Consider the following 16,849-nt stretch of genomic DNA (forward strand, 5'->3'; position numbering starts at 1 on the left):
TACCTCTGTATGGAATTTATTATCACACAAATACAAGGATGTATTTATTGGCTTGAAAGGTTCAAAGTCAATGTTCACTTTCTTCTCTTTTCCTTCTTCCGTCACAATTGTTCCACAGTAAACAACCAGACCATTTGGAGGTACTGTAAAGAACATAGGTTGCAACCTTAGATGATGCTGAAGGATGTGTCAAATTACACAAAATGTAAGCAGCAGAACCTTTACCTTTGTTATAAAGTTTTAGTCGTTGCTGTACAGATGTAATGGCGCCAAGGACTGAAAGGCGATTCACTCGAGACTTAATGTTGGATGCTGTACCAAACTCATCAGCTAACATTTTTGCCACTCGTGAAATCTGGTCTTTGGGGGGAATGATCAGTGATATCATGCTGGTGCCATTGCTAAGGGGGAAGAAAAAGAAACTAGGTTAGGCATGCAAATTCACACTCCATATAAACTCAAGCATGCATGAGAACATGTATCTCAAATCTATGCCACACCGTCAGGGGCTCCTTTAATTTTAAGTTGTTATTCCCCCCTCCCTTATATATCCCTTTTGACACGTCTCAGGCCAAAGAATGTCTAAGGGCCAAACTAGTAACCCTCTGCATACATTAGGATACTGCATTATGTGTCCCTCACCATTTGATATTAATGGCTGAATGACACAACTGGAATATTAGGATTCAGGGGTACAACTTATTTAAAAGGGACAGACAAATGAGAAAGGGTGGAGGCATAGCAGTATATGTGAAGGAGGTATATACTTGTGAGGAAATATGTGAATCTGAGCATGACAGCTCAGTTGAGAGTCTCTGGGTAAAAATAAAAAAGTAATAAACAACAGTGATATTATGGTGGGGGTCTGCTATAGACCACCAAGCAAGGCAGAGGACTTGGATTAGATACTCCTACAACAGAATGCAAAGTTCTCCAAGAGAAGGGACACAATGATCATGGGAGATTTCAATTACCCGGACATCTGCTAGAAGTCCAACTCTGCTAAAAATGAAAAGTCAAATAGATTCCTGACTTGTCCCGCTGACAACTTCCTTTTCCAGAAAGTGAAGAAGGAAACAAGGGGATCTGCAATCTTGAATTTTATTCTCTCCAACAAGGAAGAATTGATTGAAGAAGTGGAAACAGTGGGCACCCTGGAAAGTAGTGACTATATGATTTTGGAATTTACAGTCTTAGGGAAGGGAAAAGCTATATGTAGTCAGACTTATAGGTTGGACTTCAGAAAGGCTGACTTTGACAAACTTAGAACTATGCTGGGTAAAATCCCATGGTCAGAAATACCTAGGAAGAAGGGGGTTCAAGAGGGGTGGAAGTTTCTTAAAAGCGAAATACTGAAAGCGCAATCACACACAATTCCTATGAGAAGAAAAAATGGAAAAAGCCTAAAGAAGCTGAGTTGGCTCCATAAATAGCTCTCTAAAGATTCGAGAAATAAAAAAAGACTCCTTTAGGAATTGGAAGGAGGGCCTTATAACCAAGGATCAATATAAACACATCACCAGTGCTTGCAGAGAAAAAGTTAGGAAAGCTAAAGCTCAGTATGAGCTTAGGCTAGCCAAAGATGCTAAAAACAAAAAAACCAGGTTCTTTTCTTATGTTCAGAGTAAGAAAAAGAGCAAGGACATGGTACGCCCATTGTGAGGGCAGGAAAGTGAAATTGTTAACAGGTAATGAAAAGAGGGATGAACTGCTCAATTCCTACTTTTCCTCAGTCTTCTCTTCTGAGGGAAACAGTGCTCAACGTGGCAAAAACAGAACACATAATGAGGGTATGGAGTTCCAACCTAGGATCACCATAGGGGTAGCACATGAACACCTAGTTTCTTTAAATGAAACTAAGTCCTCAGGGCCAGATGAACTGCATCCAAGGGTTCTAAAACAGCTTGAGGATGTAATTTCTGAGCCTCTGGCTATTATTTTTGAGACTTCTTGGAGAACAGGAGAGGTGCCAGAAGACTGGAGGAGGGCGAATGTTGACCCCATCTTTAAGAAGGGGAAAAAGGAGGATCCAGGTAACTACCGACCCATAAGCTTGACGTCTATACCTAGAAAAGTTTTAGAACAAATCATCAAACCATCAGTCCTGGAACATTTAGAAAGAATGGCTGTGATTACTAAGAGCCAGCATGTGTTTCTCAAGAACAAGTCATTTCAGACTAACCTGATCTCTTTTTTTGAGAAAGTGCTGTAGACATCGTTTATCTTGAGTTCAGTAAGGCTTTTGATAAGGTTCCTCATACTGTCCACATACTGGGGCTCTTAAGATGACCAAGCAGTAAAAGGCAGAGAGAGAAGTACTTTCTCACAATACAAAAACCCATGGACACTCAATGAAATTGCTGAGCAGTCGGGTTAGAATGGATAAAAGGAAGTACTTCTTCACCCAAAGGGTGATTAACACACGGAATTCACTGCCACAAGAAGTGGCAGTGGCTGCAAGCATAGACAACTTCAAGAGGGAATTGGATAAACATATGGAGCAGAGGTCCATCAGTAGCTATTACAGGGTTGCCACTAAAATTTTATTTTTCATTTCCCTGACCAACATTTGTCAATTTCTCTGACCACCATTCAAATAGAACCAAAAGTTAAAAAATGAATAGGTCATGTTGCATTAATGCAAGGCTTAAGGAAATGTTCCATGCTACAACTACACAAGTCTCTGCATAAGTAGTTGTCAAAATAAGAGATTTAATATTAGCTTCTTTCAACATTAACTGCAGTGACATCTGTTTTGCAATTGAACCAAAAATTACACCAAGATACAAACTTCAATTCAAGTAAACTCTGAATGCTAACAAGTAGGAAAGTGGTTCCAGAAAGTGTAATGAGCAGATCAGCAGCAAGAAAGGAGGTGGAGTTTCTGCAATCTAGAGAAGCAGACACCCTCATTTGCAACCCTTATGCATGGGAGAAGTCAGGAAAGAGGGTGAGAGGGCTGGTTTTCTGTAAACTCCAGCAGGAAAAAGCAACCACATTTCCAAAATTTACTTTGCATGGTGCAGAGCAGAAAGTGCTAGTTGTTTGTGAAATCCAACAGCGGCAAAACTCATTTGGGTCTGTGATGGGTTTTAGCAGGAGACAAAATATCCATTCCATACTCAAGCATGACCCAAAAACATGCTTATTTTTATATGTAGGTTAAATGCAGTACTAACAAATAGGGATGAAAACAGATGTTTAAAGTTTGTATATTGCTATACATTTAAACAAGCCTTGCTTTGCAAATGCTACAGGCAGACCTTGGAAATCATGCAGGGACAGAGCTCAACAAACACATTAGGCTGATTGCTGGGAGTGGAGTTGAGAAAAAGATGGAGTTGGGGAAAGGGCATCATTAAGTTTTACTTGCATTCTGCTACTTCTCTATTCCAGTTGCCACAGGAACAGATCATGCTCTTGCAGCAGCAGGTCAAAAATCCACTGCTTGAATATATTTTAATCACAATTTCCCTGACTACAGACCGATTTCCTTGACTTTCCCTGATCAATTTCCATTTCCCTGACTTTCCAGAAAGTGGCAACCCTGTATTCGCTACAGTGTATTGTTGGAACTCTCTGTCTGGAGCAAGTGATGGCTAGTGTCCTGGCCCCACTGATGGACCTCCTGATGGCAGCTGGGTTTTTTCTGTCACTGTATGATACAGAGTGTTGGACTGGATGGGCCACTGGCCTGATCCAACATAGCTTCTCTTATGTTCTTAATGGCCAAGTACCTGCCTGGCATGCCTAAGGCCCCAGGTTCAATCCCCAGCATCTCCAGCTAAACAGATCTGGCAGTAGGAGATGTGCAAGACAGTAGGCATTAGTGTCCTTGATGGATCAGTGGTCTAAGTCCACTGATGGACCTCCTGATGGCACCTGGTTTTTTTCTGTCACTGTATGACACAGAGTGTTGGACTGGATGGCCACTGGCCTGATCCAACATAGCTTCTCCAGCTAAACAGATCTGGTAGTAGGAGATGTGCAAGACAGTAGACATTAGTGCCCCTGATGGATCAGTGGTCTAAATCCATGTAAGGTAGCTTCATGTATATTAACGTACAGTCAAGTAGTAATCCTCAAGAAAAAAGGGCCCCATATACTGTTAGGAAGATAGGACCACCCTCTAGGTGCAGAAATACATCTTCAATTTTACTGTTCTATGACTACAGTTTACAAAGGAATTATTTTCATTCAAGTTTTTATAGCACTAAAAAAGAAACCATGGGGGAAAGACACTTGGAAACAGGCAAGGTAGATTTGCAGAGTTTTACTTTTGAATATATCTAATCATACAGTCCTCATATTGAGGGAGCCAAAAATAATGTGAAAAAGGAAATTAAAGAAATCACATAATGGGTATCCAAACTACCTAAATATTCCTTTGCTCACAAATCATGCTATCACTGGCTTTCATAAGTTACAAACTTTACAACATAATGGTCAGATTTCTAAGAACCCAAGTTAGTTCCTACATGGTTCTTTTGTGTTTCTCATTTGGGTAGAAGATATGCCACTTATTACTAGGTTCTTAACTTTTTTTGTAGTATCTTGATGCTTTTAGCACACTGAACTCACAGGCTACAGACATAACAAAACATATAATCCGATCATGCAGTTCCTCCAACAAAACCTGCCACTTTACTGGCAGAAAAGAGGGTTGTGATTTCTGCTCCCTCTGCTATTCCTGTGGGTCAGCTGACTCTCAGGAACCAATCTTCAGAGGGCTCAGTAGCTTCAAGCAAGAAGGGCAGCCAGGAACATTGTGCTCTGTGAAATCCATTACTGGATACAGCCCCCCCTCCCCAATTTAACCTCACTGCAACTTGAAACTTGTATAGAGCTGGTTTTCATTAAAATTCATTTTGGGCCTCGGGGGAGGGGGGGGTTTACTATACCTATGAGGTATGCATATTTGGATCCAGGAAGATTTACTCAGTTAAGTGTCCCCTAACAGGGGAACAGAAAAAGGCAAATGGAAGGATATCTATTTTACTCCCAAATGCTGACTGTAGATGATCTACTAGAGCACTGTAGTCAATCATACCAAATGCTGCTGCTAGATCTAACAGTTTCAATGACAATGGAGTCCCTTATCCAGGTATAGCTACAGATCACCAGCCAAGATCAGTAGTACTGTTTTAGCCCTGAATCCAGATTGAAGCGACACAAGGGCAGTTTCACCCAGAAATGCCCTCAGTTTCCTCATTCACAACCTTTTCAACCACCTTGCCCTGAAAGGGGAGTATGGATTCAGGCTGATAAGAGGACCATTACTCTTTACATGCAGATAGATTCAGGTGGCTTACATGCAGTTAGCTTGTGGTAACAAATGTCCCTAAGCCACAGGTAGCTAGGAACACCACTATGAAGACGTTCAACCTCTGAAGTAAAACACAGCAGCAGCACTGGGGAAGCATGCACTGACTCCTTGACACTCTGAGGCCCAGAGAGGGAGCAGATGCAACTAGGACAGCACTGTATGTAACACTCGCAACCTGGGCATGAGTCACAGCATGCTTGCTACCCTCTAGGCTTTGCAAACATGAACCACCTTAATACAACTAGACCACCTGGGAGAAGTAGCTATGAAGCTGCCCAGCTTTAATAGTTTTAAACTGATAAATGTATTATGGTTTTATATGTTTTATGGAATTGATTGTTTTTATGATACTGTAAGCCGCCCTGAGTCCACTTGTGGAGAGGGCGGGATATAAATGTAAAGTAATAAATAAATAAATAAATAAATAATAAATTAGCAGAGGCATGTGCTGGCTGAATGGAAAGGAAACAAATGTAAAAATGCATGCAGCTTTAACTACTTGCAAAGCTAACCAGTTTCATAACCGTCACCCCATTATTCCACAAGAGTGCTTGTTAAAATTTCTCATCAGTATAGCAACTTATGAAGACATGAATACATACCTGATAGGGATGGGCACAGACCAGAAAATGCCAGTTCAGTTCATGAACCCAACCAGACCGGTCTCCGGACCAGTTCATGAACCAAACCATACCCTGGTTCGCTAATCTGTCCGGTTCATAAAAAAGCCCCCCCACTGGGCCTCAAGGCTCCAAAACGGCAGGATGTCTCCAGATCACTCTCCTCAATGTGCCCACAAAGTTTGATCCACATTGGGCTTTGGGGGGGCTGAGTCACAGACTTCTAAAAAGTCACTCAATGAAATGTTTCAATGGGATGTCACTTTCGCTGGTTCAAGAGTGACAAAAACTGACCTAGGTGAGCTAGAGGCCTTCAACTAACACTGTTCCTCCCTGGGGTGACCCTCCACATGCCCCACATTACATGCATGTCAGATTTGGGGGAGTCCAAGTAGCAGACTAGGCCACCAAGCAAGGTACCCCCCCAAGAAACTATTTTTGGGAGACTTGTCCAGGGCCAGCTTGAAACACTACAGTGTGGACCTGGTTAAGCTACAGGCATCAAACTCCCAGAGTAGCTCCCCAGGGACCATTCGCATGGTTGTGGGTGGCTGTGTCTTCCTGGGACCAGTCACCCAGGCCTGGTGACATGACTGATTGGGGCCAAACCTCCCATCCTACCTGGGAAGGTGACAGAGACAACCAAGCCTGACAACTGGGACTGACAGCTGTGGGAGGGGACACTGGTGGACTAGCTGAGGGAGTGTGTAGGTCCCTCCACTGAGGGGACCCACACCAAATCAACCAGACTCCCTGTGTGATGGAAAGACTCCCAAGTCCCACTGTTGAGATGGAATGCTGATCTACATCAACAGTGCCCTCAATGAGGCCAGACATGCATGGATGTTGTCAGGCTGGAGGCCAACAGTCTTTTGAGAAAAGACTGGGAGGTATGGTAAGGTGAGGCATCTGTGGTTCAGACTCAGACTGGAAGAGGGCAAGGGTGAGCAGATGATGGCCTTGAGGTGCACAGGTTTCATGGCTTCCAGCATGTTCTTTGACCCAAGGCCCACCAACCCAGTAGCATAGTCTCACATCCTGGTTGTGGTGGCCTTGCAGCTGAGGTGGAGAGTGTGTGCTGCTGGAAGGGGGACCTGGAGTGACTGACTCATGCCGATTACAGCGCCTGGGATCATCAGAAGTCTTGTATATGCCAGAACATGAATGATGTGAAGCACATCCAGCAAAATGGTTCCCTGATGTTTCTGTTTCATTTACCCTGGGCAGCGACTACAATGAAAAGAGGGGTCAGAGATGGCATCTATCAACATTCATTTTTAGTTTCCAGGGTTTTCCCATGGTGGAGAATGGGCAAAGACATAGAGGACAAGTGGGTCTGAGTTGGCAGGCTCAGCCAAGAACTGGCCATCACATCAGCAGAATCCTCTGCCATTGCATCTCTGGCACCCACACCAGTGCTCTCTACCTCCCACCTCACAGCGGACAACCAGAACTCCTGATTCCCATTCCCACATCTCCTCACCACCCCTGCCTCTTTGTCCTTCTCACCCTCCTCCTCCAACTGCCTCCCTTCCTCCTCATCCTCAACCTCTGCACCCTCCTCCTGCTCAGCATCTCTCACCTACCTGTTGTCTCTGGCCTAAGCGACAGCTTTGGAACTGTCGCACCTGGTTGCACAGTTCATGCTTCCACTGATGAAGCTGCATATTTTGGAGGGCAATACTTCCTTTGATACGGGGGTCACACATGGATGCCAGCTTGAACTACTGTACTTCAAATAGTGGGTGCAAGCACTCCTTAATGCCTTTCTGTAACCTGCCGACCAGGGCCCTGACTCGGTGAAGAACCTTCGTTCCTTCAGGGCCTGGCTGCAGCACAGACTCCTTTGCCCAATCTAACCCATGAATGAGGGGGATGACTTGCCCCAGGCTGGCTGTGTGGGCACAGAGCACATTGGTGGTGTCCAGAAATGGTTTCAGGACACGCACATTCTGGGAGAGGGTGAGCCAGTCATTGGAGCTGATACTCAGCTTACCCTTCCCCTCCTGGATGGATACGGAGGACAGGACATCCTGCACTACACTCTTGCCCCACCAAATGGGCAATTATGGCATAAGTGGAGTTCCACCGGGTCCCAATGTCCTGGAGGAGGACATGTTCTGTCTCATCCACATCACCCTGCCTCTCTCTCAGCAGCTGTGAAGCCCTGAGGCTTCTCAAGAAGTGCTCTGCCAAGCGCCGACAGTTTTCTAGTAGGGATTTGATCTCAGTGGCTCCCACCCCAGTCCCAACATTGCTTCCCAGCCCCAGGGCATCCCTCACCACTAGGTGAAGCTTGTTTGCTATACAATGTTTTTGAGTTTGGCTTCTTTGGCGGCCTTACGCATGTTTGGGCCACCATCTGTGACCAGAAACCATGGATGATCCCTTTCCCTCCAAACCACTCCCTCAGGCTACTTCGAAGGGCTGTTGCGATATTCACTGCTATATGCTCCATATCCATACCCTGAGCATGGAGGAGCACAGCCTTGTAGTCAGATGGAAGCGTCCCTGTCCCTGCTTGGGGCATGGCCCCCTGGTCATGCCGGAACTCCTCCGGTTGCCATCAGTGTGGTAAGGTAGTCATGGTGGTGGTTGCGCCAAAGGTCCGCTGTCAGGTGGACGGTTCGCCCTCGTGCCTTGGCTAGCTCTGCTTTGACCAGCCGCACCATGGAGTGATACATGGAAGGCAACACTCGCCAGCTCATGGTCCTCCTGGAGGGGATGATGTACCAAGGGACCACGCACTGTAGAAGCCCCCAGAATCCCACATCCTCCACCACAGAGAAAGGCTGACCATCCAGCGCAATCATCTGACCAATTTGCTGAGTGATTGCCTCATGAGCCCTGGACCTCATCTTCCGCCCTGGTGATGGAGAGGACCCCAGAAGCATGACCTCTTGAAGGGTGACTTGCCTAAGGGAACTCATGGCAGAGGCTGAAGATCCCGTTGTACTGCCCCGCCCCCTTGCTCCCCTTTCTTCATTGACTGGGAGTGTGCAGCCCATGCCCAGCAGCAGATTCTGGAAGTCCACTCTCCAGTCATGTCAAACTGGGGTGTGACCTATGCAAGTGCTTCTGTAGAATACTAGTGGTTAAGTGATACGGGTCTCGTCCCCTATGAATACGTGCCTTGCATACCTGGCACTCTACCACACAGGGATCACTGGATGGAATGTGGAAATACTTCCATGCAGGAGACTGGAGCTGTGCCTGAACTTCCATAACTGGGGCACTTTGCAGACACAAGTGCTTCCCAGACCCTTGAATGATTGGAGGAATAGGCAGGGGATCTTGACCGGGAATCTCTGGGAACAGAACAGGAAGACATTTTGTGGCCAGCATCACAACCCTTAGCACTAGTGATGACAGCTTCCCCACTCCCACTCATACTTTGCCTCTGTAGCCCATCCAGAACTGGTGGGAGCTCTTGAGTGGCAACCACTGTGGATGCTGCAGTGAAAGTTGATGTGGGGAAGGTACTAGGGGAGGAGGCCACTGGTGCGGGAGACGGTGGTCTTATCCTTCTACCTATGTTCACTTTTGCCAGTCTCCCCATCTGCCTGCATCCATGACCACGATCCCTTCTGCTCCCCTTCATGACCCTGCACGTCAGACACTGGTAGTAGGGACAGAACAATTATATCACAATATGCAGGGAAAGACAACAATGGTGGATTGGTGCTTATGTGGCAGAGGAGAAAGGATACTTTTTTGGAGCACAAAAGGAACCCACAGCAGAGAAAGAGGCAGTTAGCCAAGCCCCCCAGACATCTGTAGGAAGCTTGGGTGTCTGAGTGGGGTAGGAGAGAGAGAACCCCTCCAAGCAGAGACTGAAGCAATCCAGGAAAAGGGGGTGCTTATTGAAGGAGTCAGAAAGCGGACCCACAGCAGAGGAAGAGGCAGTTAGCCAAGCCCCCCAGCAGTCTGTAGGAAGCTTGGGTGTCTGAGTGGGGTAGGAGAGATGGACCCCCCCCCCAGGCAGAGACTGAAGCAATCTAGGAAGAAAAGGTGCTTAGTGAAGGAGCCAGAAAGTGGACCCAAAGCAGAGGAAGAAGCAGTTAAGCCAAGCCCCCCAGAAGTCTATAGGAAGCTTGGGTGTCTGAGTGGGGTAGGAGAGGAAGCCCCCCCAGGCAGAGACTGAAGCAACCCAGGAAGAAAAGGGGGTGCTTTTTGAAGGGACAGAAAGCAGAAATCTATCCACGTTTCCAACTCCTCACAGCAAAGAAAAGGGGGGGAGGGAAATGCAGAGAAAAAGGCAGTTTTCAGAACTTAAATAAAAAACCTGTTTTAAAAGTTCAGAAATCTATCCACGTTTCTCACTCACAGCAAAAAAAAAATAATGGGGGGGGGGAGAAAAATGTAGCTCTTAATGCAAGGAAAGGAGAAAAAAGAGAGCGATGATGCTTTTCCTCAGGCAGTTTGGATACAAGCCAGGAGATTCCATAGGTTTCTCCACCCACCCCAGTAATTCCCCCCCCACTTCAGTCCACCAAAAGATATTCTTTTGTGTGCAAGGAGAACAGAACTCTCAAAAACCCAACACAAACAGAGGACAGGAATGCGCCTCCAGTGATTATATACATCCCCCCTCCCATCCTGAGGAAGTCAGATCGATGCCTGTAATTGGAAATGAGACTTGCCTGTCAGCTTCCGATTGTCACTATTGGTCCCGACAGCTGGAAAAGTGGCTATTTTAGGCGCAAAATACAATAAAGTGGATTTTTTAGGCACAAAATACAATGGAAAAGTGGATATTTTAGGTGCAAAATACCAGGGGTGGAGTTGCTTTGCTGAGAGTGTACAAAAGCTTCCGAGCCAGGCAGAAAGCTTGGAGACTTCCTGGTTTGAACATGTGATTTCAAACCAAGTTCTCCGAGCCTGGAGCAAGGTAAAATCCAGACCGGATTTTAGTTCAGTGTTTGGGTCTGTGCCCATCCCGAATACCGGAGATAAATTCTAGCAGCTGTAGAATAGTTTATACTCTTACAATATGGAAATGAGTAGCTGATTGAAGTGTGTCAGATATACTATGCAAGTATCAATAAGCAAGACATGCTATCTGTGCCTGTTTATTCATCATTCTAAAACTTCTCTCCCTGCCTGTACAACCAAACCAACACAAGCACATACTGCAGAGCGTCGAAGCATATTTTGCAGTACGATAGATAATACACATGACATCAAATGGTAATGAGCCATTAGTGTCACTCAATTCCCAAAGAGAAGTTTAAACATCTTCTGGGGCTGGTAATTTGTCCGTTTGTAATTCAGAAATTCCACATCCATAGTTCACCTGAAATAATCCTGTATGGAATTCACATTTAGACATAATACAACTTAAAACCATGCTACTAGTTTGGGATCCTTCAGACAAAAGCCAATTACATCAGGGTGGATCTCACACAAAATATTTGCCAATCAAAGAGCTTTCCCATCAGTGGATTTCTTCACCTTCCTCTCTAATAGCAGCATGAGAGGGGATTCAGCAGTCTATGGCAAGAAGGGGGAACTGCCAAAAATCACTCCCCACTTTCCATCAGAAGAAATCCTACACTGGATCCAAGACAGTTTCATTAACTGTTCAGTAACCACAAATCACATGGATGCTAGCGGCAGCTTGCTCATTTGCTTAAATTTAAGTTTTTACACATAGTCATTGTGCGACACACTGCTGCCATCTGCTGGTTAAATCAGTAAACAGTACAAGCAGGAGAAAATGCAATCTATGGGACAGTTATTAGACTTGTACTGCCTTAATCAAGATTCAGATTAACTTTCAGTGTTCTGTAGTTTTGCTGCTCTAGAAACTGATATTTGGGTAACATCAAATATTCAGAAGATTCTGAATCTTCACCTGGCTTCAATAACTGAACACTATGAGCTGAAAACTAGGGCTCAGGGCATGTGAATGTAGCAAATTTTAACGTGATTAAAATTTGGTAACAATTAGGTGTGCCTGATAAAAAAAATTCCAGAAAATTTGGATTTGGGGGTATTCAGGGCTAGAAAATCGGGGGAGGGGGGAGAAATCATATCTCCTAATAGCAGCTTCAGTAGCTGAATCTGATTTGGGAGAAATTTGGCTATTCCTGAATATAGGGCCCTATTATACCCCTATGGGCCACTGAAGTCAATGGCAACACAGGGTATAATGAAAGGTGGCTGGTGGAGAGGAGGTTCAAGGTAGAGGTCCCAAAATTTCAGGGCAGCTGCAGGGGCCTCTCCCCTATAGAACCCCTAAGTCCCAAAAAGATTGGACCAGGGATTCCCATTCTAGGGGCTCCCAACAAGGTTCATTTATCCCAGTGGTGGTAAAAAAAGCAATCAGTCACTTTTCCCACTATAATAACAGTGGGAAAACTGACTCTGACTCTGGGGAGCAGGGGTTTGAGGGAGAGCCCTAAAACTTGCAGGGCAGCTGCATGGGGCCTCTCCCCCACAGAACCCCAAAATTCCAAAAAGATTGGATCAGGAGTTCCCATTCTAGGGGCACCCAAAAGGCCCATTTCTCCCAGTGATGGGGAAAAAAGCAGTCACTTTTCCCCACTGTAATAACTATAGCACCATAATGTTAATCTTAATGCAAGTTTTAATGATTTTAAGGATGATTTTATAATCGAAATTGTAATTATTGTATATGGTTTTACTGTACATTGTATTTATGTGTTGTGAGCCGCCCTGAGCCTGCTTTGCGGGGAGGGCGGGATATAAATAAAAAGTATTATTATTATTATTATTATTATTATTATTATTATTATTATATAATAACAGTAGGAAAACTGGCTCTGGGGACCAGAGAGTTTGAGGGAGAGTCCCCAAATTTGTAGGGCAGCTGCAGGAGCCTCTCCCCCATAGGCAGAGCCATGTCCTCAAGCAGAACCAGTGCCACCACGCTACTACCTTTGGCATAAGCGGTACATTAGATCAAACTAGGGAATCTCTCTCATTCAAAAATTGGGGTGGTGGCCAATGTACCCTCTAAGCTACAAAGCCTTGTGAGCAAAAATTCTACTTTGTGAGCTACTGGCATTAAAGTTGTGACCTACTGCATAAATTAGTGTGCTCTTAGGCCATTTTTCCTGAGCTAAGACAAAAATGTGTGAGCTGGAGGCTACAAATCTGTGAGCTAGCTCATGCTACCTCAGCTTAGAGGGAACACTGGTGGTGGATATCTCCAGTGCATTGAATGTAGTACTACCATGCAGCAGAGATGAGTCATGGACTTCCTGCATGTGAAACATCTGCCCACTGAACCACAGCCCCACAGAAGAAATACCTGTGTGGAATCCCTCAACGCTCCACATTGTTTGTCATTGAAAGAACATCTTGGAAACTACCGGTAGGACACTTGGGTTTTAAAAGAAGCTGATGGAAAATCAGGGCTGCCCAAGCGGAACTCTGACCGACATGCCAAGTGGCATGAAACTATCACCTCTGCTCTTTTTAAAAGCAAGTATCTTGGGAACCTGTCACTGCACCGTACTTATCCTACATCTTGGTCCTGCCATGGCACATTCCCAAAGAGAGAAGCATTCCTTTTATATCACAACAAAGCCAAGAGACCAGCCATCATAAAAATAGTCAACACAATGGAACCCTCAGAACATAACAGAGATATCTTGACTTCCTGTCTCAGTAGACATAATAATTAATAACTAAGTTGTTTAGTTCTCAGCTTTTCACAGAAAACAGACTATGTTGGTCTTAAAACTGCCACTGCAGTCAAACTTAGTTCTCAGGCATATTAACCCCATCAGTACCTGTTCTGAATCCAAAACTGCAACTTTTTTGCTCTTGTTTAATATTTATCCACTTCTAGCAGCAGTTCCCACTCTGTCACTCCGGCATCTAGATTCTAATGGTGCTTCCTGGCAACATATCTCTCCAAACCCCATATGTCAGGGGTGGCCAACGGTAGCTCTCCAGATGTTTTTTGCCTACAACTCCCATCAGCCCCAGCCATTGGCCATGCTGGCTGGGGCTGATGGGAGTTGTAGGCAAAATACATCTGGAGAGCTACCGTTGGCCACCCCAGCCACATGTAATATGAGGAGACATCCTTTTCACTGAATCTAATGAAGTTCTGGTTTCATTTATACCACCTAGCATTGACCTTTGCTTGTCTTGAGATGCCACTGGCACAACTTCTTAATGTCATTCTCTCACATTTAGGCGTTCAGGTTTGTAGTTGTTTGCTGCTGTATTCTTCCCTTCTTAGTTATACCCAGTGAACATCCAGGACTTAATATACATCTTGACTCTAACTGGGTCTTCCTGACCATCAAAACCACACACACCCCAATCTATGTGTTATGGCTGAATACTAAATAAAACTTAAATGTGACAATGGACTCTTTTGTAACTGTAATGGTGACCTAGCTCTTTGGTGTTACCCAAAACCCACATGGAGATGAGCTAGGGTTGCACCCCAATTGTACCCTGAACCAAACACAGCCTGACTCCATTTTAAAAACCCTCCCACCAAAAATCTGTTTTTTATTCATCCGTAACCTGTCCTTTTTTGTATTGTTTTAGTCTGGTTAAAGAAACTAGGTGGACCTGCCTCTTCCTGGCTACAGTTTTTTAAAAGCTACCCTGAGATGAAGGCAAACCTTTTCAGAAGGACTGGTGTACTCTTTGTTAAGCTTCTCCTGACTGGAGTATGAGACAAATCAGATTTCCCTGTAAACTAGAAATCGGGTGTCCCCTATGATTAGAGAAAAGCTGGGGGTCAACCTATGGAATGTAAAAATGCACTGACCAGTAACTGAAGGCCAGATGCATACACACCCTGTTCTCTTTTAAATGGAACCAGTTCTGGCCTAGTTACACTGCTTTTTGGAGAAACCTACACTCTTGGTTTGGTGTAGTGGTTAAGTGCGCAGACTCTTATCTGGGAGAACCGGGTTTGATTTCCCTCTCCTCCACTTGTACCTGCTGGAATGGCCTTGAGTCAGTCATAGCTCTGGCAGAGGTTGTCCTTGAAAGGGCAGCTGCTATGAGAGTTCTTTCAGCCCCACCTACCTCACAGGGTGTCTGTTGTGGGGGAGGAAGATAAAGGAGATTGTGAGCTGCTCTGAGACTCTGAGATTTGGAGTGGAGGGTGGGATATAAATCAAATATCATCATCATCATCATCATCATCATCTTCTTCTGAAAGTATCCCCTATCTGATCTAAGTTGAGAATGAGAAACTGAAGCCCTAAGCTGGATTTCTTAGACTAAGCTAACACAGGGGCAGAACAAGACCACTGAGAGAACACAAAATCTAAACTAAACTAACTTTTCCCTAAGGCTGAAGAACAGAAAAGCAACCCAGCAACAATGCCCCCCACACAATAAGGCCAAAATCAACTGAATCCGAACCTGATTTCAAAGTTAGAAAGAGTCAAGTCAGGCAACCAGAGGAAGCAAGTCACAAAGAGTAACACAAGACTGTGACAGTAACACCAGCTGCAAGGCCCACCCAGGAAAAAAGGCAAAAGCACAAGTGTGTGTAAGACAAAACAACTCAGAGAAACACAGCAACCCACTGACACCCACCACCAGTCCCCTTCCCAGCAACCAGAAGAGGGGGAGGGGAGGAACTTTAAAAACCAATCCTAAGCTCACAACAAATCACACTGTGCAAAAAAGGAGCTAAAAAAACCAACAGCACTATCCAGAAGAACTAAACCACAAGATACAACCCCACAATAGCAGCTGCCCCCTAACCCAAGCAACAAAGGAAACACCAGTAAACTATTTAAAAACATTTGTCAATGTCCACAAAACAGTAACAATTAAATCTGCAAACAACCACTAACACAACTTGTGATCAGAAATTTAACCAAACAATTAACAACAGTGAACAAAACACTCCCCCAACGCAGCAACAAAATAACAGCAATAATTCAGTAATATCTTGAAAGAAAGTACTGAAATATTTCTACAACAAACTTTTAAACCCTCACAAAATTTTAACTTCTAAAGACTAGGCCAACCCCATCTTCGCCAAAAACCCTATCCCATCTCAAGCAGGTCACTCACCCTAAACAGGATAGGTAAAAGGACACTATAACAACAAGTCCTTTTACTTGTCTTAAAACCTGCTTAAAAAAAAAAATCTCCCCAAAGCTTACCTGAAGATGTTTTCTTCAGATATCAGAGTCCAGTCCACCAGCAGCCAGGCAGACCAAGAGACACAGAGAGATGCAGAGAGAGCAACAGCAGCTGAAGTCAAGGGTCAGCAGCTACACTGGTCTGTCTCTCAGCCAAACTGCTAGCCAGCAATGGAATCCAGCCTAGGCTGCAGGACTCCTTAAATGCTCTCTGCCAATGTACAAAACAGTTTCAAAAAAGAACACTGCCCTGTGATTGGACAGAGAGCACTGCACCTTGCAATTCTATTGGCAGAACTGCAAGTAAACGGTGTTGCTAAGCTGGGCTGGTATAGCCCAGCCAGCAGCAACAACAGCCTTGCAAAGGTGCATACATTTTCAATTTAAAAATGAGCATCCTAAAATTGGACCCCCATAGTCCAATCTTTTTGGGACCTGAGAGTTCTGTGGGGAAAGAAGCTACTGCAGTTCCCCTACAAATTAGGAGCCTCTACCTCAAACCCCATCCCCTCCAGCCACCTTTCATTATTATTTTGCCATTGACTTCAATAACTCATAGGGTATAATGGTGAGATGGGGGCACCCTCTTTGGGTGCCCCTACAATTGGACCCCTGATACAATCCTTTTTTTGGGACTTGGGAGTTCCGTGGGGGAGAGACTCCTGCAGCTCACCTACAAGTTACGAGCTTCTACTTCAAAACCCCTCCCCTCCAGCTGCCTTCCATTATACCATATTTTGCTATTGACTTCAATGGCCCATAGTGTATAATGGAGCCAAATAGCTGCCGAATTTTAGTGG

The 16,849-nt window shown here is 44.8% G+C and overlaps 1 protein-coding gene across 2 annotated transcripts in view; it reads right to left on the reverse strand.

Moving 5' to 3' along the window:
- ETF1 (eukaryotic translation termination factor 1) overlaps positions 1-16,849 on the reverse strand; it is a 79,478-nt gene that overhangs the window by 40,850 nt on the left and 21,779 nt on the right. For both annotated transcript variants that reach the window (XM_060232860.1, XM_060232869.1), the window contains exons 3-4: positions 226-401; positions 4-143 (exon numbers count right to left, since the gene is read on the reverse strand). In XM_060232860.1, the coding sequence (XP_060088843.1) occupies positions 4-143; positions 226-401 (316 nt within the window). The remainder of the gene's footprint in view (positions 1-3; positions 144-225; positions 402-16,849) is intronic.

This window comes from Heteronotia binoei, chromosome 1, assembly GCF_032191835.1.
Source record: "Heteronotia binoei isolate CCM8104 ecotype False Entrance Well chromosome 1, APGP_CSIRO_Hbin_v1, whole genome shotgun sequence".
NCBI lineage: Eukaryota > Metazoa > Chordata > Lepidosauria > Squamata > Gekkonidae > Heteronotia > Heteronotia binoei.